At 39.1% G+C, this 24,863-nt stretch overlaps 1 protein-coding gene across 5 annotated transcripts in view; it reads left to right on the top strand.

Annotated features, from left to right (window-relative positions):
• FGL1 (fibrinogen like 1) overlaps positions 1–23,649 on the top strand; it is a 35,328-nt gene extending 11,679 nt beyond the window's left edge. For 2 of the 5 annotated variants that reach the window (XM_023757154.1, XM_023757153.1), the window contains exons 3-12: positions 1,481–1,617; positions 2,887–3,020; positions 8,588–8,667; positions 9,817–9,852; positions 10,779–10,959; positions 17,925–18,084; positions 18,337–18,434; positions 18,994–19,082; positions 19,254–19,441; positions 23,300–23,647. In XM_023757154.1, coding sequence (XP_023612922.1) covers positions 8,596–8,667; positions 9,817–9,852; positions 10,779–10,959; positions 17,925–18,084; positions 18,337–18,434; positions 18,994–19,082; positions 19,254–19,441; positions 23,300–23,459 — 984 coding nt within the window. In that variant the 5' untranslated portion in view covers positions 1,481–1,617; positions 2,887–3,020; positions 8,588–8,595 and the 3' untranslated portion in view covers positions 23,460–23,647. Of the gene's footprint in view, positions 1–1,480; positions 1,618–2,886; positions 3,021–8,587; positions 8,668–9,816; positions 9,853–10,778; positions 10,960–17,924; positions 18,085–18,336; positions 18,435–18,993; positions 19,083–19,253; positions 19,442–23,299 lie in introns of all 5 variants that reach the window. The other 3 variants (XM_006092637.3, XM_023757155.1, XM_023757156.1) reach the window with 3 other exon arrangements.
• The last annotated feature ends 1,214 nt before the right edge of the window (positions 23,650–24,863 follow it).

Below are 24,863 nucleotides of genomic sequence, written 5' to 3'. Positions count from 1 at the left end.
TGTTATAAATCTTTTCTGTTCAGATACCTAAATCCAATCTCTATGTGTACTTTTTCTCCAGCTTTTAGATTCTTAAAATATTATCTCATTTTAGAATATTATCCAACTCATTGGAAAACACATGATGATTCATACTTTTATGACCACATTTAAAAATAGAACCAATCCCCAGAGACTTTACCTATATGACAAAAGATAAGAGCATATAAGTAAGACCGCTATTTATTTATTTATCCAGTTCAAAGTCTTGGCATTATCACACATTTCTTGCCCTCACCCTACGCTTCCTTAATGGTAAGTCCTATTGATTCTTCCTCCTGGATGCCAAACTCTCTTCATCAGCCTCGTTGTCACAACCTCAATGCCATCACCTTCATTTACATCCTCACCACCTTAGCATAATCTATTGGTACTTCCTGGAGGATCAATCGACTTCCAGTTTCTTTCCCATGCAAACCATCTCCTAGGCCAGTGATGGCGAACCTTTTGAGCTCGGCGTGTCAGCCTTTTGAAAAACCCTAACTTAACTCTGGTGCCGTGTCACATAATAGAAATTTTTTGATCTTTGCAACCACAGTAAAACAAAGACTTATATTTTTGATATTTATTTTATATATTTAAATGCCATTTAACAAAGAAAAATCAACCAAAAAAATGAGTTCGCGTGTCACCTCATAGGTTCGCCATCACTGTTCTAGGCAGTAAAAAAAAAAAAAAAAAGTTATCTTACTTCTTTCCGCCAGTGATGTCTGGTCTCATTCTCATCTCATACCTTTGGTGCAATCATACAAGGTCGAAAATTTGACCTTTCCTGATGACAGTCCTCCACCATGTTTTGACAGAGCAGCCCAGGACTAAAGGAAGAACATTCTCAGTAAGTTCAGTCTCTGGCATGCCTTCCCAGAACACTGACCTTTATTCTGCCCTTCGATTGGCTTTTTCCAGGTTTTTCTCTGAGGCAATGTCCCTGAGGGACAGAATTGTCTGTTTTTAATAGTGAGGAGCACAGATTCTGAGCCAGACTTTGAATCCTGGCAACCTCTTTCTAGCTGTGTGACCTTGGGCCAGTTACTTAAACTTCTGTTACCCAGTTTCCTCATTTGTGGAACGGAGGTATTAGCAATACCTGCTTATAGGGCTGTTGTGGCTGAGTTATTTAATGAACATACCATGTCTGGCACATAATAAATGTGCCATATGTTAGTTACTGTTATGTTATAACTGTCCCTCCTCTGAGGAAGTGAGCACAGCAGTTATTAAATGCTTGACTGGGGAAAAGACAAAAGGGATACAAGGAGGAAAATATAGGTTTGTATTTCAAATTATTTTATTTCATCGTAGAGGTAATTATCAAATCAGGCAAACCCATGCTTTTGAAATGTAATGTCAGCATCTTGGATTCACTATAATTATGAATGTATCGTATCTTCTTCTCCTGGGTGTGTACATGTCTTCAACCTCTAACTGTTTTTCTTTCCAGTAAATCATCAGGATTACCTTTTCCTGGATGAACTTCAAATTTCCTGAGTGAATGACAGGAAAATGTTCAATGGGAAGGCCAAACACCGGCAGTACTCGAGTCCAGAAAACAAAGAACAGAGAGAAAACACAACTTCAGTATGTTACTGGAATCTGAGTTAAGAAATAGGGATCACAGAACAAATAGCAAACAACAGCTTGGGTAACATCAGAGTGAAAAAAGGAACGATGAACCAGGATTTGCAGTCTGAACTATTATGCAATATGGCTAACGGAGCTAACAAGTCACCTCTTACACATTCAAAAATGCTCTAGAGCAGCGGTTCTCAACTTGTGGGTCGCCAACCTGTGGGTTGCGACCCCTTTGGGGGTCGAACGACCCTTTCACGGGGGTCACCTAAGACCATTGGAAAACACATATATAATTACATATTGTTTTTGTGATTAATCACTATGCTTTAATTATGTTCAATTTGTAACAATGAAAATACAACCTGCATATCAGATATTTACATTACGATTCATAACAGTAGCAAAATTAGTTATGAAGTAGCAACGAAAATAATTTTATGGCCCTAACCGGTTTGGCTCAGTGGATAGAGCATCGGCCTGCGGACTCAAGGGTCCCGGGTTCGATTCCGGGCCAGGGCATGTACCTTGATTGCGGGCACATCCCCAGTGGAGAGTGTGCAGGAGGCAGCTGATCGATGTTTCTCTCTCATCGATGTTTCTAACTCTCTATCCCTCTCCCTTCCTCTCTGTAAAAAATCAATAAAATATATTTAAAAAAAAAAAAAAAAAGAAAATAATTTTATGGTTGGGGGTCACCACAACATGAGGAACTGTATTAAAGGGTTTCCGCATTAGGAAGGTTGAGAACCACTGCTCTAAAGTTTAAAACAAAAGGAACAACTCGTTTAGGAGATTATTGATGCTTACAGATAAATTTCACAATTTTGCCCTTCAGGGAATCCTTTTGCTTTCCTAAAGATCAAATAAACTGATTCTTTTACCTTGGCAATTATTAACTTGTCCCATTTCTATAACTAAGAAAAATTTAGATTATATTGTAGCTGAAATGACATTTTAATTCACATCTTTATAGGTAAAACTTTATCATTATTATTAGTACTATAAAGCAAAGCTTCAATTGAACTTTGGTTTTATTTAAGCTTTAAGTGAGCATTACTGAAGTTAATCAAACTACAAAACTTCTCTGATGAGCCCAGCAATAAGAGGTTAAAAATCAGAGATGTATTTTTGTGAAGACATATTATTGGATCTTTCATAAAAATTCATACAAATAGGAGAAAAATATCAGAGTACTGGGATTTGTCCTTGAATCTCCTCTTTTAGTTTTGCTTCCAGTTAAACTGATTTCCTCACATATTTGTTTCTGGATTAAAGCCAGAATCAACATCGTCCGTATTTCTAATCAAATAACGGAGAAACAATTACAAATCCTGATGCAGTTAAAGGACCCTGCAGAGTGGCCTGACCTAGCCTGCGCTGTGTCTGACTCGGTTCTGACTTTAAGCAAGGTATTTAACATCTCTTTGCTTTGGACATAATTGTAATAATGCTCATTTATTTCACAGATGTGATGTTCAGCAGAACTCAATAAACAACCGTCAGCTACTGAGAGAGGTCAGATCGATGAGAGAAAAGGCTGCTTCTACAGCTTGGAAAAGAGATTTCGAGTTCTAGCTCCTTCCCATTCCCAGTGCATTGTGGATGAATTGAATGGGAATTTGATGCGAGTAATTATATTTGAAGTTTCATTATACAAAGTGGGAAATAATGGACCATTTTATAATTTCCACTTCAGAAGTAAAAACTTCAGAAATATTTTCCTTTATTTCTATCTTTGGGGATAAACTCATTTAGACTTTGAAAGCTTTCATTTAGTATAAATTCTTGAGATAATAAAGATATTGCTATTTTCTATTCTTCAAAAAGGAAAAAAGTTGGAAGAAAATAGCATATACAATCTCTACATCCATGTCATGGGTAAATTTTGAACTGTCTTACATTAAGCGTGCAGTCCATTTGTGAATGCTAACTTATTAAATATGCTCTCTTTGATAACCTTTCCTTTCTTTTAAAATTTCTCTTATCTTGTATTTTTTCCATAGTAGATCATTTAAAACATACCATTTTTTGAAATTCTACATGCTTTTATAATTGTGTTTGTAAAGGTTAAATATCAGCTGTTGAACTTTTACGTTCCATACTTAAATTTAATCCACCAGAGTCAGCTAACTTAAAAAATTTTAGTGGGGAAGAAATTAGACTTTATAGACTTAGACTAGTTTACTCTACCAAATAATAGAGTACATGAAAGAATAGGCAATTGAAACTATTTTACAATAATTAAAAGTTTTGAAGTAGCCCAAAGCAAAAATATTGTAAAAGAAATACAACCAGTTGCATAGTGAAGAACTAAATGATCTGATATAACTTTACCACAAGCCAGATTTGCAGAATAATAATGGTTTACACTGATGAATAATAAAGACCAGATTTTCAAAGCAAGTTTCTTAATACCTAAACATTTCTTCAATATTGTAGAAGGTGGTTAGAATTAGATGTGAGGTAAAAAAAAAAAAATAAGAGAGAAAGAAGAGAGAGAGAGAGAGAGAGAGAGAGAGAGAGAGAGAAATGAGGGCACTGCAGAATTTTAGCGGATTTAAGATAGCCTCAGGAATTATTCTAAAGGTGGTCAAATTAACATAATGTATATGACATTTTGAAATGTCTTATTGTTTAAAGATCTGAAGACTAGAGGCTGCCTCCTTTTGCTGGGAAAAATCAGATTTGATTATCTTAATGGCAATGAAATAGGAATTTCAGGACACTGAGATGCAGAGACCTGCCAAAGTATTTCTTTGGCCTTTTATTTTATAGCAAATCTAATGAATAGCAATATGAACACATGTTATATAGTTTCCTAGTATCTCCCAGAGCATTTTTAACACTGTTACTTATGCAAGAATCAGACTCAGACATAGATATAAAAACAATTTTTTTAAAGCGGTAGTTTCTTTTCTATAGACATCCTGAGGATTAACTTATGGCAGAACTATAAGATTCCACATGTTGACTATGTGTTAGCAATTTTAGAATATATTTTAATTGATGTATATTAATGTATTCACATGGCAGCAGCATTCATATAAAAACAGGCTGTTACTAAATTGTTTTCTTTCATTATATAAGCTGCAAATATTTTATTTTTAACTTATGCCTTTTGGCAAAAAGGCTACGATGATTTCAAGTATGTTTTTTCCATCTAACCAATATGTATTAATTTGAATCCTATGAAATTTCCAATTTCGTCGGTCAAAAATGTTCAAACATATGTCATTTCTTATCGTTTGATTTACTATGTTAAGAAAGGAACAAGTAGGCACTAAAGAAAGAGACTCAGGAGACTCAAGGGGGCTCTGGAGTAGGGTTTTGTGAGAAAGAAAAACTAAATTCATGAGTTCAGTCCAACTAAAAGTCCCTACCTCCTCCTTAACCTTTACTTTCAAAAATGCACTCAGCCCGTTGTTTTCCCCTTGACCAAAGTAAGGGTAGAGGAGGAAGTGCATCAGAATAAACAGACGCAGATTTATGGCAAGGAAATCACATTTTCCCCTCGGTAAAAGATTTTCCCTCCTGGGGAATATTTTCTGCAGAGGCAATAACTACACTTTTATCTGAGTTGCCAAAGTAGGTTAGATGCTGGGGATACGACAATTAGCAAGCTGTGGCCTTTGCCCTCAAAAGCCTTGCTCTAAGCAAAATAGCATGGATAAAGGGAGGCAGTTGGAGAAAGAAGGGAAGAGCTGACTAAATGAGAATTCCATCACCTGGCACAGTGCCTAGAAACAGCAGGCATGCATACCATGTTTACTGAGTGAATAATTGGTCTGAGTGCTATATTGGTCTATAAATATAGTGTGTGATCACAGTGGAGGAAGTAATTAATTTTTTCTTGAGGGGTGGTCTTAATTAGTTTTTATATTTAATTACATACAGTGTCATGTCTACATAATTTATATTGTCTTTAATTTCCGTTTTAATATTTATTTTTTTTGTTTTTTCCTCAAAACACCTCTTCGCTGAGGCAGCTGTTTTATTCTCTCACAGCATTTAGCATAGTGCTGAGCAGATAGCAGGTGATCAGTAAATGCTTGCTGATGCAACCATTCCCTAGTACTGCTTCGGCTTTCGGTGCAGCTGTCTCCTCTCCCGCTACGTGGGCCTAATGTCCCTTTAGAGAAGCATGTGACTCAAGAGCAAATAAGTCACAGCCATGTTCAGGAGTGAGAGTGATGTTCAGTGGAGAAGGCCAAGTAACAGGGCCTCTACTCCTCGCTGCAGCCTATGTCCCTGTAGACAGCAAGGATATTCAGGGTGTATGGAAAATAATACAATAATCTATAATAATAAAGGCATAATATGCTAATTAGACCGGACGTCCTTCCGGATGACCTTCCGGACAAAGCTGGGGCTGCGAGGGAAGCCCGGGTCCTGGGTACCAGAGGGAAGCTGGTGCTGGCAGCCGGGTGAAGGAAGGCCTACTCTTGCACAAATTTCATGCACCAGGCCTCTAGTCCTATATAATAAAAGGCTAATATGCAAATCGACCAAACAGTGGAACAACCGGTGGCTATGACACGCACTGACTACCAGGGAGCAGACGCTCAATGCAGGAGCTGCCCCCTGGTGGTCAGTGCACTCCCATAGGGGGAGTGTTGCTTAGCCAGAGTCCAGGCTCATAGCTGGCGAGTGCAGCGATGATGGCAGGAGCCTGTCCCACCTCTGCGGCAGCACTAAGGATGTCCAACTGACAGCTTAGGCCCAGTCGGACATCCCCTGAAGGCTCCCAGACTGCGAGAGGGCACAGGTCAGGCTGAGGGACCCCCTACCCGGAATGTACGAATTTCGTGCACCGGGCCTCTAGTTAGTAAATAATAATACAAGAATAAACTCTGTGTTTCATGTACTCACAAATGTAAGTCTACTTTTGCCCCACGCTGTATGTATGTAGAGAGGAAGGCCAAATAGAGTACAGGTTGGGGGCAAGCCTTCACGGTGGAAAGCTCAATTGCTTGGTCCTCCATACACCAGCTATGTGAACTTAGGGAAGTGACTTAACCTCTCTGATCTAAAATTAATTTATTTGATGAGAATAATAGTACTTGCCTTGTATAGTTATTTGAAGATTAAGTATGAGGTTTATAAAATGCATAGCACAGTTCTAGGTACACAGTTATAAAAATGTCAGCCAGAAGTAATCATGTGTGAAGTAAGATTATACAGTTTATATCTAGCAGACTCTTTCTTACTCTCTGTAATGCACACATTTCACATATTCTAACAATTCATATTGTATTTTACAATGCTTCCCAAAAAGGTCATGCATTTTATTTGTGACTGAATGTAAGTAATGCCTCTCCTATTCTGTAAGTATTTTGTCTGGCCCCAGGAGGACTAAGAACTACCTACTTTATTAACATAGACTAAACATATATTGTCTATTCAGTCTTTAAGTGATTGCTTCGCAATCTTTGCCAAACATTGCACTCATAGGGGAGTCTAAAAAATTCCAAGGTCTGGCTGCCACCTTTAGACATGGAGATTATTTAAAAGCTCCTGAGAGACCCTAATGGATAGCCAAGTTTAGGAACCATTTACATAAAAAATTGAGACAGAGACACATTAAAAGGACCTAGTGATCATAGGTTCTATAAGAAAAAAAAATTGGCTAACAAATAAGTCACTTGATTCCAATTCTTTTTTTTAAAAACAGAAACCATATGTTTTCAATTTGTTTGAAGATAATACAGCTATTTCTGTCCTTCTAGGCTCCTTAGCTTCTAAAATGTATAAAAACTTACTACTGCCCTAGCTGGTTTGGCTCAGTGAATAGTGCGTTGGCCTGTGGACTGAAGGGTCCCGGTTTGATTCCGGTCAAGGGCACATGCCAAGGTTGTGGGCTCGATCCCCGGTGGGGGGCGTGCGGGAGGCGGTTGATCAATGATTCTCATCATTGATGTTTTTGTCTCTCTCTCCCTCTCCCTTCCTCTCTGAAATCAATAAAAAATATATATTAAAAACAAAAACAAACAAACAAAAAAACAACAACTCACTACTGCCCTGGCAATTGTGGCTCAGTTGGTTGGTGTCATCCCATGCACCAAAGGGTTGCAAGTTCAATTCCTGGTCAGGGCACTTGCAGGATTGATCCCCAGTGGGAGGCATGCAGGAGGCAGCAGATTGATATTCTGCTATCACATTGATATTTCTCTCTCTCCCTCTCCCTTCCTCTCTCTCTCTCTCTCTCTCAAAATCAATAATAGCATATTAAAAAAACAAAAAACCTCACCACTGGCAGGACACAGAAGTTATTCTGAGGATGGGCAAAATTTCTCATCAAGACTAATGACTTCAAGATTGATTTAAAAAAATCTTGAGAAATGGTAAAGTGAATCTTCCTCCACAGTTTCAAATAGGGCCTAAAGATTTTATATTACCTTGGTAGTTTGCCTAAACATTAAGGCAAACAATGTACATTACCTTCTATTTGTTGTAACTTTTTTCTTTTAAAAATAAAAGCTGTCTTCTACAAAATGAGTTACTATTCATCTAGCACTTATCACATGCCAGGGTATTCTTAAAATCTTACATCAAAATGGCCACAGTCCTACAAAGTAGGAATTGGGATTTCCATTTTAGAGATGGGAAGCCTTTTAGTAAATTGCTTGAGGCCACACAACTAGGAAGCAGCTCAATGAAAATCTAGACCCTTTGTGTGGTGTTAACAGAGCCGGCGCCTTTTCAGCACAGGTGTACAAGCAGCACGCACGGACCACCCACAGACCCAGAGCCCCTCCTTTATATTTGCAACTGAACAGGTTCAATTCTATTTGAGGTACAGTGAGAGGATCGGTCTCTGTGGGGGAAGCCAGGCAAAGTCCAGGAGAATTTCCCCGGCGACACTCAGGTGACCTGGAACTGCATCCCGCCTTCTGGATGGCCTTGAGTCTGACCCTAACCCTGCCCTCATGAAAAATTCACAGAAAATAACTTTATGAAATTCTTCTTGTTCTTGCAGTCCTTTCAATGGGGAAAATGGCAAAGATGTTCAGTTTCATCCTTGTTACCACTGCTCTGGTAACTGGCAAGGCAAGCTGGGTAAGCTCATAAAAAGACTATTGTTGTGTCTGTAATGCCTGCTTTGACCTGCATGTTATTTTATTTTGCAGAAAATTGATAGTAAGTTGTCACATTGAAGAACTTAACTAAAGGGTGGAAATGAAGGTTTGTGGCAGCACCTGCCACATAATACTAGTAGGTACTTACCACATGCTTTAAAATTTTTTTGAAGTAAAAAATCAGTATTGACAACAAATAAGTAAACTCTTTTTTAATTTACTGGGGTTATTTAGGTGATTACCTAACATTAGGAATTTAAAACTGTCCAGTAAAATGGACCCTGAACTTTCTACTGTTGAACACTATTAGTATAAGCTAGACCGATTATTTGAAAGTAATTACAATGAACTCATGCCTTCCTCCATTCACGAGTAAAAAGGTAAAAATACTCATTTACTCACAGTTCTGGGAGAAAGGAAACTCCTAGGTTTTAAATAAGCTTACTAACACTGTATGTCCAGTCTCATAAACATTGAACAGATTGAACATACTTGCCCTGTAATCCCTTCAGTTATTTTTAAGTTGCATAGTCCACTGCATTTAACAAGATCACAACCAATTTTCCACTATTAGAAAGCAACATGGAATGCCAGACACCATCAAATGTCTTTGCTGTTCATTTTTTTTAGACAGGTGTGACTCAGGGGGCTAAGAGGATAAACCAAAGAGAGTAAACCAAGAACAAATAAGAAATAATCCTAGAGAAATAGCTGGGAGAGAGTCAGTACTTGGGCCAGGAAATTGGAGGTGGGGGGAGGTCTCTACTTCCCCTTCTCCATTCTCTTGTGATGTGACCTTTAGTGGTGAGGTACACTTCTGTATTTACACCATAATCCTCCATAGGAAAGCTCTGTACCTCTTTCCTTTGTCCCGAAGAGGCTATCAAATTGTGCTGTTCTCACTGCCTAGCAGAGGGCCTGGAACGCAGTAGGGCCTTTTGTATTTATGGAATGAATACAAGGTAGCCCTTAAAGACAGGGACAGGAAGTGATGCAAATGTAAATTGGGAAATATATCTGACTATAAACAAATGCCCACTTTAGAAATTAATGTATATAAAAGTAGTGTGAAGCACTTACACATTAAAATTGATAATTTCTCAGAAGTGAACATTTGCATGTACCACAGGAGATCATGACATTGGCTGCAAATAGAGAAGTCAAGGTAAAAATGGCAAAAATTTGTCTTTTGTCCTTTTTTTCCCACTCCCCCTAGTACCGCTCCCAGCATTGAGCACTCTTGAGCTTTATTGCAGCTTCCTGGCCCCAGTCCCTCTTCCCAGGAGACCCAGCTCTGCAAGCCTCCTTCCCCATTCACCCACCACATTGGCTTTCTCTTTGGAGGGTTTGCTCAGTCAGATGCCACTTTAGAAAGAAGCTAATAAACTCTCACAGGCAATATTCTTGGGTTATTTGCCTTTTCAGAGAAGATAAATGACTGAACTGGAAGGCGCAGGCTCCTCCCATCCCTTTTTAAAGTGATTCAGGAAAAAACAATAAGTAAGCAAAAAGTTAAAGTGAACCCAGTAGAATTTTCAGCAACAGGTCAATGGGTGAGATATTCAAGAATATCAGAGTCTAAATGAAGCATTCTTTATAAAGGTGACCATATGTCTAAGATCATAAGCATTCAATTATAGTTTTAAAACGTATTAATATCAAAAGATCATTCAAAAACCTCATTTATTTCACTTGTGAGAAGGCACTTAGTGTCATGTAGAGATTGAGAATAGAAACCCTGAGCTGGATTTAAATCTTGACTTCTCTTGCCCACTGGGAATTCCTGAGCAAGTTTCCTCATCGGGATTGAACCCATTCCCACCGGAAAGTTATGAGGGTCAAATGAGACAGTGACTCTAAAATTCTTAGCGTAATCATCAGATTATTTTATAACATTTTTTAGTTCAAGCACGTTAGCATAAGCCATGACTTCTTATCCTTCAAATAACTAATAGTATTAGAAGTTTTAACAACTTCCTGGTTGGAATAATATTCTGAAATGGGAGTTGGGAACAAAATTGAATCATTAATTTATCCAACTTACCAGGAGCACTTATTTTCCATGAGAACAACACGCACGTTACTTTGCAGGCTCTTGAGAACTGTCTCCAGGAGCAGGCGCGTCTCAGAGCCCAGGTGCACCTGCTTGAGACCCGGGTCAAACAACAACAGGTCAAGATTGCGCAGCTTTTGCACGAGAACGAAATCCAGTTCCTGGATGAAGGAGAGGAGAGCAGTGTCATTGACCTTGGAGGCAAGAGGCAATATGCAGGTCAGAATCTATTTTTCTTTAGTGTTTCAGTAACTTATATAAACCCATGTGCAATGATGATGCTAATCACTTGATCACTTCAGGTTTTGCTGAAGAGCTTTTTTATTCCAGTAACCAGCAACATAAAGCATTATATCAAATTTAAATGTCTTCCACCATATTTTATCCTTTTTTCTGTTATCTCTGCAGGGGACATTTAATATCAATGCTCAATATCTGAGGATTTCTATAGTTTAATAAGAGATCAAGACAACAGATTGTTAAAATATCAGTTTGCAAAACCTTACAATTGAGCTTTGTGGGGTTTTTAAAAATATATTTTTATTGATTTTACAGAGAGGAAGGGAGAGAGTTACAAACATCAATCAGCTGACTCCTGCATGCCCCCTTCTGGGGATCCAGCCCGCAAGGTACATGCCCTTGACTGGAATCGAACCCGGGACTCCAGTCTGTGGGCCAACGCTCTATCCACTGAGCAAAACCGGTTAGGGCGAGCTTTGTTTTTATTTGTGTATCTTTTCTTGGTACATTTACACAGTTTTTCCTTCTGGAATTCTGATGTGCCCTAGGGAAATAAGTAAGGTAATAGAATAAACGTTTAGAAAAAGAAAAGGAATGAAAATTATTTAGGAAAATAAAAGAGTTGTTTTATGTGTATATTTTATAGTTTGGTGACTTTCCTTTTCATGAGGCCAGTATTTCCCCCTAGAAGCAGCACTGAACATATCATTGTTACCTACAGAAAACTACTCACCTGATTTCCTCCAGGCATCTTTTAAAGTAAACAAGCAATGGTTGTAAGATCTCCCTGGGCTATTTGGGTCAATCATTGTGGAGGACAGAAATGATTCACAGAGAAGCGGATCACCAGAACGGTCAGAAGGCCATTTGATTGATGACCCTGCCTCATGGACTGAATTCTGTCCTCTACCTCCCAATCTTCACATTGAAGCCCTAACCCCAGCACGATGAATGTGACTATATTTGAAGTCAGGGCCTATAAAGAGGTGATGAAGTTAAAATGAGGCCAGTAGGATGGGCCCTGATTCAATCTGACTGGTGTCCTTATAAGAAGAGGAAATTTGGACACACAGGGAGATAGCGAGGCTATGGGTGCCCAGGAGAAAGACCACAGAAAGACAGAACAAGAAAGCAGACATCTGTTAGCCAAGGAGAGAGGGTTCAGAAGAAACCAAACATACTGACACCTTAATCTTGAACTTCCATGCTCCACTACTGTGGGCAAATAAATTTCTGTTGTTTAAGCTTCCCAATCTATGGTATTTTATTATGGCAAGTTAACACACCTTGCATTGCCTTAGATATCAGCTTCTGGCCCAGAAAGGTAACACTCTTTATAAAGAAAGGTAACTAGAAGTGCCTTTAGTCAGAGCTCCCAAGGACTGTGAGACCAGACAGGCAGCCCATAAAATTAGCATGTTTTGGGGAAGCTGACTCTGATGAAGAAAGCCTAGAAGGATCTTTGTTGTCAGAGAATCTTCCTAGAGGACCAGCCTGGATCTGCCCTCCCTGGATGTCCCTGCTCTTAGTCACCCAAACACATATTAACCATCTATTTTGAAACTAGGGTTGTCCTGCCTATTGTTTGAAGAAGGGATTGCAGCCCTGCTAGCAGGATGTCCTCAGGCGAGTTATTTAACTCCTCCATGCCTCAATTTTCTCAGCTGTAAAATGAGGGTAATAATGGCTGCTAGTTTATAGGATTATTGTGAGGATTAAATGAATGAGAGCACTGAGAACTGTGCCTGCCACACAGTAAGTGCTCACGGTATAGCTATCATTTAAAAAAATATTTCAAAGGTAAATTTGTGTCACACAAGAAACTGTGTATAAAACTGGAAGGGGTCCTGACAAAAATGAGCAGATCTTTGTATCGTATCTATCTCTATCCTGTTCTAATTTCCTAGGGGAGGATGTGTGAAGTATGGTACCTATTTGCTTTGTTTAACAATGGACAGGTTACTTTGATTTTCTAAATTGTATAAGTCATCCCATTCGATTGAATGACTTATTGATTGAATGACTATCCCATTGATTGTGATCTTACTGGTTATCGAAGCACATTCTTCTGTACCTGGGAAACAGGACAGCACAATTACCCTAAATTGTTTTAGTGGCCACAGGTGGTGCGTTCCAGTTGACTCAGTGGTCCTAAGACCAGGACAGTGCAATTACTCTAAATTGCCTCGATGGCTCTAGATAATGTGTTTCTATCAACTCAGTGATCCGGAGACCCAGAACTATAATTTAGATAACATGCCTAACTTTAACCCAGGTTACCCAAAGGCTCTAGATAATGTATTTCTGTCAATTCAGTGACCCCGAGACCCGAAACTGTAATTAACATGCTTAATTCTGCTTCTGTAATCTGCTTTTTTGCGAGCCAGGTGCCTCATTCCAAACCCTGGGATGTAATCAATACCTTTGTGATTTTTGCCTATATAAGTCTGGTTTTGCCACCATCTTATTACTATGAGATTTGGGAATGTCCCCTCATAGTCCCGGATTGCAATAAATGTGACTCTTTAATTCGACTTCTTGAGGCATCCTTCTGTGATTCGAGGGGTACATTACAACAGATGGATGTAAAGTCCTTGCCATTAAAATTCTTTTTTTAAAATATATTTTTATTGATTTCAGAGAGGAAGGGAGAGGGAGAGATAGAAACGTCAATGATGAGAGAGAATCATGGATCAGCTGCCTCCTGCATGCCCCTCACTGGGGATCAAGCCCGCAACCCAGGCAATGTGCTCTTGACCGGCAGTCAAACTCAGGACCCTTTCTTCCACAGGCTAACGCTCTATCCACTGAGCCAAACTGGCTAAGGCTGCCATTTAAATTTGATGCAACTTCCCACATGCCCTTGAATTTGCTGCTGTCACCCTCAGCCCCTGTTGCTCTGTCTTTAGCCCCTAGATCAGAAAAGGGATCAGGGCTGGGGGAGGGGGTTAGAGGAAGCAGTGATGAAAACCCCAAGTGCGTGATCAAAACTAGAGAAAAGAGGAAAATGAGAATGGTGCAAGAAAGAGAGAGAGAAGAGCCCAACCAGTGTGGCTTGGTGGTTGAGCGTTGACCTATGAACCAGGAGGTCATGGTTTGATTCCAGGTCAGGGCACATGCCCGGGTTGGGGGCTCAATCCCCAGTAGGGGGCGTGCAGGAGGCAGCTGATCAATGATTCTCTCTCATCATTGATGTTTCTATCTCTCTCCCCCTCTCCCTTTCTCTCTGAAGTCAATAAAAAAATATATATTTTAAAAAAGAATACCTGTTTATTTGTTGTAAAGATTAAATGAGTTAACGTACATGTATGTGATTACAAAAGCATTTAGCATTTAGCTCAATGAATGTCAGCTATCTTGCTATTAGAGAAATCCCCTCTTATCCTCAGGAAATACTTTCCAAGACACCCTGTGGATGCCTGAATCAACAGATAGTGCTAAACCCTATACATACTATATTTTTTCTATTCATACATACCTCTTTACTTAAGGAGGCAGTTTACAGCTTCTATTTGGCACATCCACATGGCCAACAACACTATTTAGACTTTGGGGTCATTATCACTGAAATAAGGGTGACAAACACAAGCACTGCGATACCGAGACAGTCAATGTGATCACAGAGACGGCTACTAAGTGACTAACAGCTGGGGAGTGTCTACAGTGTGGACACCTGGACAAAGGGATGAGTCACATCCCAGGCGGCACGTAGTGGGACTCAGAGATTTCATCACACGACTCAGAATGGCACACACAGGTAACTGAAATGGCGTAAAGCAAAACCGTGGATAAGGGGGGAGCTACTGTATATGCTCTCTCCCTGGTTTTCAGAAGAGAGAGCGCACTCATCCGACCCTACAAGAGTACTACTGCACTCTCCCAGGAACCATAAGAGGTCCTCCTCTTATATTTCCTTCTTTTTTAAAAAAATATATTTTTATTGATTTCAGAGAGGAAGAGAGAGGGAGAGAGAGATAGAAACATCAATGATAAGAGAGAATCATTGATTGGTTGTCTCCTGCACCCTCCCTACTGGGGATGGAGCCTGCAACCTAGGCACATGCCCTTGACTGGAATCTAACCCAGGACCCTTCGGTCCACAGGCTGACGCTCTATCCACTGAGCCAGACCAGCTAGGGCTCTTGTGGTTCCTTCTTATGTCGCCTGGTTGAGAATGGCAGTGGGAGAGCCAGTTCTGGCATTTCCCAACATGCCCGCTGAAGGGCCTCTCGCTGGCCTTTTTTTTGTTGCTGTTAATCCTCACCAGAGGATATTTTTTCCGTTGAATCCTAGAGTGGAGGGGAAGGAGGAGAAAGAAATGGAAGGGAGGGAGGAAGGAGAGAGAGAAAAAGAGAGAAACATCTAGTGAGAACATCAATTAGTTGCCTCCCACATGTGCCCCCACCAGGGCTGGGAAACCTGAAACTGAGGTACATGCCCTTGACCGGGAACCGGGAATCAAACCCAAGACCCTTCTGTCAACAGGCCAGTGCTCCAACCAGTGAGGCAAACCGGCCAGGGCTTGCTGGCCTTTCTTGATGCCTGTAGCTCTCGGCTTTCAGCTCAGCCTGCATTCTGGGACAAGGGGAAGAGCCCATTTGGCAGGTTGTCGTGTTCCTTTATGAAAAGCTTAAACATTCAGACTTCCAACATGGTTTGTTTTCTGCATGGTCAAAGGAAGTATTCACCTCGCCCAGTTTAAGGCAGCGCTTGTCAAATGGGGCAGGAAGCTTTGGCCTCACTCTGGTATTATGTAAATTTCCAAAAATCCCACGAACACAGAGCTCTTTAACCCTGACCTTCTCCTGCCTGTTCTCCAGGGGGGTTGAGTAGCTCAAAACATTTTGAAAATTATAGTTTTAGTTCATATTGAAAACCCTACCCAGTTAGTGTGTAAGTCGCATTTCCCCAAGGCAGGCTCCTATCTTATTTGTTATAATCAGTTTTGCTACAGGCGCGTACGTCATTTATGTCGGGTGTTGTTCTGTGCTGTTTTTTCCCTGCTTGAAAGCTTTCCTCTGGATCTTAAGTTGTAGTTGACATTTTCCTCTGGGAAGAAGAAATTTTTTGAAAAACACACAAACAAACTCACACTTGGCATAAAATAAAAACAAATAGGAAATGTTGGCTGAAAACTCCATATTCACAAAGTTTTCCAGATGCAAACGTTATAGCTAATTATTTCCATATTTGCCTGGAAAATAGTCTGAACCTTATGAGACTTTACTATTCAGCATTTTGGTAGGAGGTTAAATGTAAGCAAAAAGCTTTCTTAACAAGGAAAGTTAAAGAACTTCCTTCTTTAATGAAAAGTGGCCTACAATATATTTGACCACAAGATGTAAGCTTTTGAACAAACATTGAACTAATTTTAGGTAATTATTTCCCTATGTTTTACTCTTGTTTGATTGACAAAACAGGATATTTCTTTATAATTCAGGAGTATCAAGAACACTTGTGTTTCTGAATCTCAAAAATAAATATGTGAACAAAGCTTAAATCATTACAAAGATGATCATCTCACCAAAGCAATAGTGTGTGATTGGTTTCGACTTGGGGAGGGCTTTAGAAAGTGACCAAGTTTCTTTGTTTCCTTTCTCTCCTGATTCCTATTGCCTATTTAATCTATTTAAAGTGGAGTATATTTTGTTAGCAGCAAAGCAGAGTTGTAGATAGTTTGGTGTCAAAACAATGAAAATGAAGAAAAAACTTAAAAGTGTGCTGAAAGGATAGAATTATCCAATCAGGAAGATAAAATGTTTTTTAAAATATAGGAAATTAACAAAATAGTAAGAGTAAAATTTGAAAGTTAGTGATGTCATATTATAGTCTTTATTCAAAAGTCTGTGAATGAGTATTCTTGAAACTATCTCTGTATAGTAACCAATACTTCACCTTAAAACATTGCTTCCTGGGCATCTAAACCAAAGCTTAGTTTGTATTCGCCATATTCTTTAAGTCTGCACAGATCAGCCTAAATGAGACCTAATGATATTCACTTGTCTCATCCTCAAGTGATTAAAGAAACAGGAATCACTTTTTAGTGACAAACTGGTAGCTATATTTGCTTCAATGGTCAAAGACATACCCTGGCTAAAAAAGAATGCTGAGATAAGAATAGTAGAAACTTTCAGTTTTCAGCAAAAATATATAAGAACACATGGACTATTAGAAATGTCAGTGGTTTAGTAAAACATCTAATGAGACTGGAAGGTTGTAAGAACCTAACAAGATTATGATTTTAGCCCCACAAATGTGGCTCAGCAGTTGAGCATCGACCCAGGAATCAAGAGGTCGGCAGTTGATTCCTGGTCAGGACACATGCCCAGGTTTCAGGCTTGATCCTCAATGGGGGGCGTGCAGGAGGCAACCCATCCATGATGTTCCTCTCTCATCAATGTTTCTATCTTTCTGTCCCTTTCCTTTCCTTTCTCTCTAAAAATCAATTAAAACATATATTTTTAAAAAGATTATTATTTGAGTTCATTTCCAGATTTTCTGAATGATTTGCAATGCTCTAAGTCAAGATAACCCATATGACTTGTTTGGTGTTATAATTCTACTTTTTATTTTAGCTTCAGAGGAGAGATAAGTTCCACTATTCTGTCTGATAAATCTGTAAGTTCCCCTTAAATAAACTGTAATCAACTGAACACATATCATTTTAAAAATTGTGTTCCACAAAAATTAGAAATGAAAAAGCAGATCCCTATTTCACTCCTTTTTTTAAAATGATCATATCAGGGAGTCAGAGGATAATTAAATACTAGAAAAAGAAATGCTTTCCTAATGTACAAGATGCAATTTTAAAAAGCTGATTATCTATGCTATGTGTTTATCTATCTCCATTAGTACTGAGTAATCTCATTCAGAGGCGCCCTTTATTTTTTATTTTTTTTTAAAAGACACATAACAAATGTTACATTACCTTGTTTTGCAAACAGATTGTTCAGAAATTTTCAATGATGGTTCTAAGCTCAGTGGATTTTACAAAATCAAACCTCTCCAGAGCCCAGCAGAATTCTCTGTTTACTGTGACATGTCTGATGGAGGAGGATGGACTGTGATTCAGAGACGATCTGATGGCAGTGAGACCTTTAACAGGTGTGCTAATTAGGACATAAGGGTTTGTTTGGAGTAGCACATGTGAGATTTATAAGTAAGCCTTTTTCTCCTGTCCTAAACTCTACTAATTAGACAGACTCTCACTCTCTCTAAGTAAGAATACTGAACGTGCACTAACAAACCAAGGAAATACTGGATGTGAGAGCAGCAGCAGGGGGGTGTGGGCACCTTGGGTACTGCAAAGCTCTATTTGGATTTTGCTAAAATCAGCTTTCACTTTCAATTTTGTAGAGACTGGAATGACTACGAAAATGGCTTTGGAAATTTTGTCCAAAAAAATGGTGAATATTGGCTGGGTAATAAAAATCTTCACTTATTAACCACACAAGGTAAGATTTGCCTAGTATCATATTCATTGGAAATACAATAAAAACAACACTGAAATGTTTTTCACTAAATCATAGACAATAGAACTAATTTGCAGATGGCAATGGTCTCTTTGGGGCAATAATTCCCTTTCTAATATGTGGCTGTTTAAAGCTAAGATATAGAGAAAAAGAAACTAGGCCAATGCTCTATGCACTGAGAAAAACTGGCTAGGGCCATGAAATTTTTTAAACCTCAGTAAGTCAGTGTCATCTAATACATTAAAAAAGAAACCACATTGCCGAAACCGGTTTGGCTCAGTGGATAGAGCGTCGGCCTGCGGACCGAAGGGTCTCAGGTTCGATTCCGGTCAAGGGCATGTACCTGGGTTGCGGGCACATCCCCAGTGGGAGATGTGCAGGAGGCAGCTGATGGATGTTTCTCTCTCATCGATGTTTCTAACTCTCTATCTCTCTCCCTTCCTCTCTGTAAAAAATCAATAAAATATATTTAAAAAATAAATAAATAAATAAATAAAAAAGAAACCACTAACGATTTTTTGTTGTTGTTTTTTTTTTCTAGGAGACTACACTTTAAAAATCGACCTTGCAGATTTTGAAAGAAATAGCCGTTATGCCCAATACAAAAATTTCAAAGTTGGAGATGAAAAGGTACTAAAATGTTCAAATAACTAATACCACCAATTAATGCATAACGCATACAAGATGAACCCCTGAAGTCAATGGAAACAAACACATACCAATAGAATTCTTTTGTTTATTACATAAATCTACTTTTTAAATAGTGACAACTGACAGTAGAAATTGCCTCTGTTCCTCCAGAATTCCTATGAGTTGAATATCGGGGAATATTCCGGAACAGCAGGAGACGCGCTTGCAGTGAGATTTCATCCTGAGGTGCAATGGTGGGGTAGTCACCAAAGAATGAAATTCAGCACATGGGACAGAGATCATGACAACTACGAAGGCAACTGTGCAGAGGAAGATCAGTCCGGCTGGTGGTTTAACAGGTTTGACGTCTTATAAACATAGGTGTAATGGCGTTGATGGTATCTCACTGTGGGGCATTAATTATATCTGTATGAGGTCATGTTGGTCTTCTTTGTAATACTAGTATTATTAAGTAATCATCTTTATTAGAATTCTTCACCGATGAAGTATTTTTGAGGATTCGTTCATTGTGTATGTTAATAAAGCATGAAAGATATGTCTTAGAAATAAATCAAATTACTGCTTTTACAAAGATTGTATGTGCCTGACTGGTGTGGCTCTGTGGTTGAGCATCAACCTATGAACCAAGAGGTCATGGTCAAGGGCACATGCCCAGGTTGCTGGCTTGATCCCCAGTATGAGGCGAACAGGAGGCAGCTGATCAATGCTTCTCTCTCATCATTGATGTTTCTATCTCCCTCTCCCTCTCCATTCCTCTCTGAAATCAATTTTAAAAAAATTGTTAGCAACCTGATTTATGGGTTTGTTATCATAAACAGTAGGCCACAAATTGAAGAAAGTAGGCATGAAGAAAAAGAAAGTATTTATATATTGGAAAAAAATTTTCAGGCCTTTTAGTAACCAAGTAGCTCTTCACCTTCCCTTCTCATAGGAGATGGCCATGCTATTGTTGTAATTTTTTCTGTGTAATAATACTTTTCAATTACTGTGACTTTCATTAAATCATTGAACCCAAGCTCCTCCCAATGCAGAAATTTCCTCTACCATATTCCTGAAACCTAATTCCACTCTCTGATGGAATACTGCAATGTTACTTAATCAGCAAGCTCACTCCATTATTGATTGTATTAAGTTTTTGCTTTTATTAACCTGACATCTGCCTTCTTATACTTTGCCAGTTTTTTCCTCAGTAGCTACAAAATAATTGTAATTCCTTTTCAACATAAGTCTTCAGGCTCTGGCTGAGATGGTATTCACTGTATTCTGCCATATTTTCTCTTCTCTAGGCCAGATATCCCCAATTCTTTTAACTCTTCTCCACCCAAAGTGGTTTCAAGACAGCTCCCTGTGTTGTAATCACATGTTCAAGGCAGGCATGGGAACTTCATACAACCATCCTTAAAATAAGCTGATGGGCCTGATCTGCAAAGCAGATGTGCTCAACCTGTTAGGCAGTACACCAGCTTTAAACATCTTTTCTCTTTAGAAGAACAGGGGCCACCTCACAATATCTGGACATTTAAACTTTCCATTATAGTATGGTACGTAATTATTTCTGAAATGTCAGATTGTCCATGTAATCAAGGACAAGTTTCATAATCCACATTTTCCACATTTTTTATGTAAGCATTTTTAATAAAGCATTTAAGAATCATCTACCATATAAAGTGGAGGTATACCAGATATATGTTAATTTTCCCTAAAACCAGGAGAGTCCTCATTATGAACATCTGCTACTGTGAGGTTTTAGAATTGTATAGTCTAGGGCAGTGGTCGGCAAACTGCGGCTCACGAGCCACATGCGGCTCTTTGGCCCCTTGAGTGTGGCTCTTCCTAAGCCATAGGAGTACCCTAATTAAGTTAATAACAATGTACCTACCTATATAGTTTAAGTTTAAAAAAATTTGGCTCTCAAAAGAAATTTCAATTGTACTGTTGATATTTGGCTCTGTTGACTAATGAGTTTGCCTACCACTGGTCTAGGGGATACAGCTAGTTGCAGGTAGGGTCAAGTTAAATCTAAGCAGTTATAAAGCAGTATTTTCTCTGGATTTTGCTTTTCTAAGAGTTCGAATGTATTTACTTTTTGATCATCTGTAAGGGAACTGAAGCACATACACCAGTGAGAAGGGTCAGAGAGACAAAGTTATCTTTCCTACTTAGAGAATCAAAGTCAATGACAGTCTTTTCCCTAGCAATTTTCTTGTTCTTTTAGAAACCATCTTTGGTCACCTTCTCTTTCTCCTCCTTTTTCTTCCCCTGTCCTTGTAAGTTGTGTAAAACTTACCTATAATTTACAAATTGCAATCATCCCTTCATGTTTAGTTTCGAACAGAATTCCATATGCAGACATCACAATTACATCGGTTAATATTAGCATAAGATCAAAACCATGTATCTGCTCAGTTGTTCGACTTGTATTGTGTTTGAATGATGCTGGCAGACATGTGAACCTGGGCAACTGCATTATCTATCTGACTTTAAAGATAGGGTTCAGGGACGACAAAGGCAATTCAGTGGCTGGCCACCCAAGGAACCTGCATTATCCTTGGAGTCAGAGGAGATGATAAGGCTGTGCAGGTGGGAAATCAGAAAAGCTGGAGAAAAAGCCAATTTTTCCAGAAGTTTAGTGTTATTTCTACTGTGCCTGCTACTACTGTAGTCTAACTTTATCAACCTCTTCCTCCTTATTAATTTTTTCTGTCACATAGTTTTTCTTTTATTTATTTACATTTAAATATATATATTTTTATTGATTTCAGAGAGAGGAAGAGAGAGAGAGAGAGAGAAACATCAATGAGAGAGAAACATCATTGTTTGGCTGCCTCCTTCACGCCCCCTACTGGGGATTGAGCCAGAAACCAGGTCATGTGCCCTGACCGGAATGGAACCAGTGACCTCTTGGTTCCTTTGTGGACCCTCAATCACTGAGGCACACTCCATGCAGTTTTAAAAACACAGTACCCTATTGACACTTCAAATTTAGTGTACTTTTTGATTAGTTCCATCTATTTATATTAGGATGACTTTCAGGGTGGTCAGCAGTAGTGAATTACCAAATGGGTAAATGATCCAAGCCAACCACTTGTCATTTATGGGCAAATTATATGGTGTGTGTTTTTTTTAAATTCAGTAAAATCATATAATTTGGGTGCTTTCCATAGATGTTAGAACTATTCTTTGTGAATGTTCTCTTTACATCCTATTGCCCGACATCTTTTCATTGGTTATATCAACAAAGAAATACACAGCAGTTCATTTCATAACACTGCACATACTCTTAGTCCATGCCAGGGACAAAATCTATATATATAAAAGCCAAGTGACCGGAACAACGGAACGACCAATCGCTATGAGGCACACTGCAGTTGCCAACTGACCCGATCGGCCCCCTCCCAATCTCCCCAGCCCATCCCCTTGGCTGGCCCGGACCTGATTGGCCCCCATCAGGGTGGGCCAGCTGGACCCCACCCATGTACGAATTCGTGCACCGGGCCTCTAGTTTATAGATGTTAAAGGAAGAAGGGGAACTTTTTAAAATGCATGATAACCTAACCACTTTACCCAGATTGGAGCAATATATTAGAGTAAAAAATTAACTCAGCAACTTGGACAAATGATTATTGGTTGCCGGCTAGGGAAACTTTAAATTGTGAGTTTAGTCTTTGTTTTCTTATCCTTGAGGTTAAAATATTGATATGCTATCAATTTTTAAAGGGGGAGGGAAAGAGTTGGAATTATGAAAGTGGCGTCTTGGCAGCAGATGGATAAATGTGTCAGTGCAAATTATGGGGGGGCAGGGAGCAGTGGTGGAGCACTCCGCCACACCTCGCTGCGTTAACCCACTGCCACTCTTGCCAAGGCCGAGGATCACAAAGCTAGGCTTTTGTTTGCTTGTTTTTCTTTTTTTGTTTAAAGGCTGTTAAGAACAGAAATGCTTCTTTATCAATATGCTCACTCCAAGTGTCCTGGCTCGTATCCTCAGACTTGTTATGGTGCTAAATTCTACCAGTTTTTTTTTTTAAAAAACCATCTGTTGTAAGAATATCTTGGCTTCTGAAAACTGATAAATATTTTCTTGTCTGAAATGGAAGAATTCATAAAGTTGTTTTTGATCATTTGCTAGCAAAATACTACAAGGGTGGTGGAATATTTTTCTGGTCTGATTGTTCTGTGTTTATGTTTTCTCCCACTAGGTGTCACTCTGCAAACCTGAATGGCTTGTACTACCTGGGCCCCTATAGCAATAAAACGGACAATGGGGTTGTCTGGCACACCTGGCATGGATGGTGGTATTCTTTGAAATCCGTGGTTATGAAAATTAGGCCAAATGACTTTATTTCAAATATTGTTTAATCGCTCCCCCTGGGGTTTTACTTCTGCAATCATGTTGGTTTAAAGTGAATTGAAAAATAACAATTCTGAACTTATACACGTATGATGATGGTCATTGTTGTGTACTACTTTTCATTCTTACTTGTCTTTGTTACTTAATGTACAGAAATTTTATGTAATATTCACCAAATAAATGTAGATTATGTTAATATTGATTGCATTCCTGTGTAAAGAAGGATATGATGAGTTGAATACAAAATTTAATGAGTTGAATAAAAAATAAAAAGCATAGAATATATGCCAACTTGAGAGATAACCCAAGCTTAAATACATACTAAATTAAGTATGAATGCAGTTGAATGTACACATTAAAAAATTCAGCAAATAATGGATTACCAAATCAACTGCATGGACAATAAATATTATGAATAGGGATTTGAACTCAGGTCTCTGACTACAAAGCTGGAAATCTTATAAACACATAATAACTAGAAAACATATCTTATACTTTTAGGATGTTTATGTAGGTTATACTCTTCTTTCAGAAGCCTCGTTTATACCAACCCTGTGAAGTAATATTATCCCAATGAACAGAGCTGAGAATTTATGGATCTAAGATTTTGTGACTGCTCATAGTTACAAAGTTAGTAAGTAAGGGAACAAAGACTCACATCCAAGCCTTCTGATGTTAAATGAAATATGTTGCCACCATGCTACAGGTTCTTCTGGCTAGAACGTGAATAGGTGAGGTAAAGAGAGAACCTTTAAAGTGAGAGTGAAAGCGAGACTAAGGATAAGATAGTCCCCCAAATATTCTAGTGCCAACAAGAATCAGGCACAGAGAATCCAGTTAAAGCCCACATGAAGCTCAGGTGTTTTTAGTAAGACATACACTAACCATCCTATATAATAAAAGGCTAATATGCAAATCAACCAAATGGCAGAATGACCAGTCGCTATGACGTGCACTGGCCACCAGGGGCAGATGCTCAATGCAGGAGCTGCCCCCTGATGGTCAATGCACTTCCGAAGGGGGAGTGCCACTCAACCAGAAGCCAGGTTCACGGCTGGTGAGTGCAGTGGTGGTGGCGGGAGCCTCTCCATGGGGAGCAGGCCTAAGCCATCAGTTGGACATCCCCTGAGGGCTCCCAGACTGTGAGAGGGTGCAGGCTGGGCTGAGGGACTCCCCGCCACCCCAGTGCAAGAATTTTGTGCACCAGGCTTCTAGTATAGTCATAAAAATATAATTTTAAAAGCAGATAAAAATGAAGGAAAAGTATGTGCCTCAGACATGTATAGCAGGGGGCCTGCCCTGGTTTGGGGGAGAGGATCAGAAAAGCTTCCTGGGAGAACTAAACTTTTCAGCTGACATTTTTTTGTTGTTAATCCTCATCAGAGGGTATTTTTTCCCATTGATGTTTTAGA

The sequence above is a fragment of the Myotis lucifugus genome, unplaced genomic scaffold (assembly GCF_000147115.1).
Source record: "Myotis lucifugus unplaced genomic scaffold, Myoluc2.0 scaffold_102, whole genome shotgun sequence".
In the NCBI taxonomy this organism is placed as follows: Eukaryota; Metazoa; Chordata; class Mammalia; order Chiroptera; family Vespertilionidae; genus Myotis; species Myotis lucifugus.
This window is presented reverse-complemented; position numbering and strand designations above follow the sequence as displayed.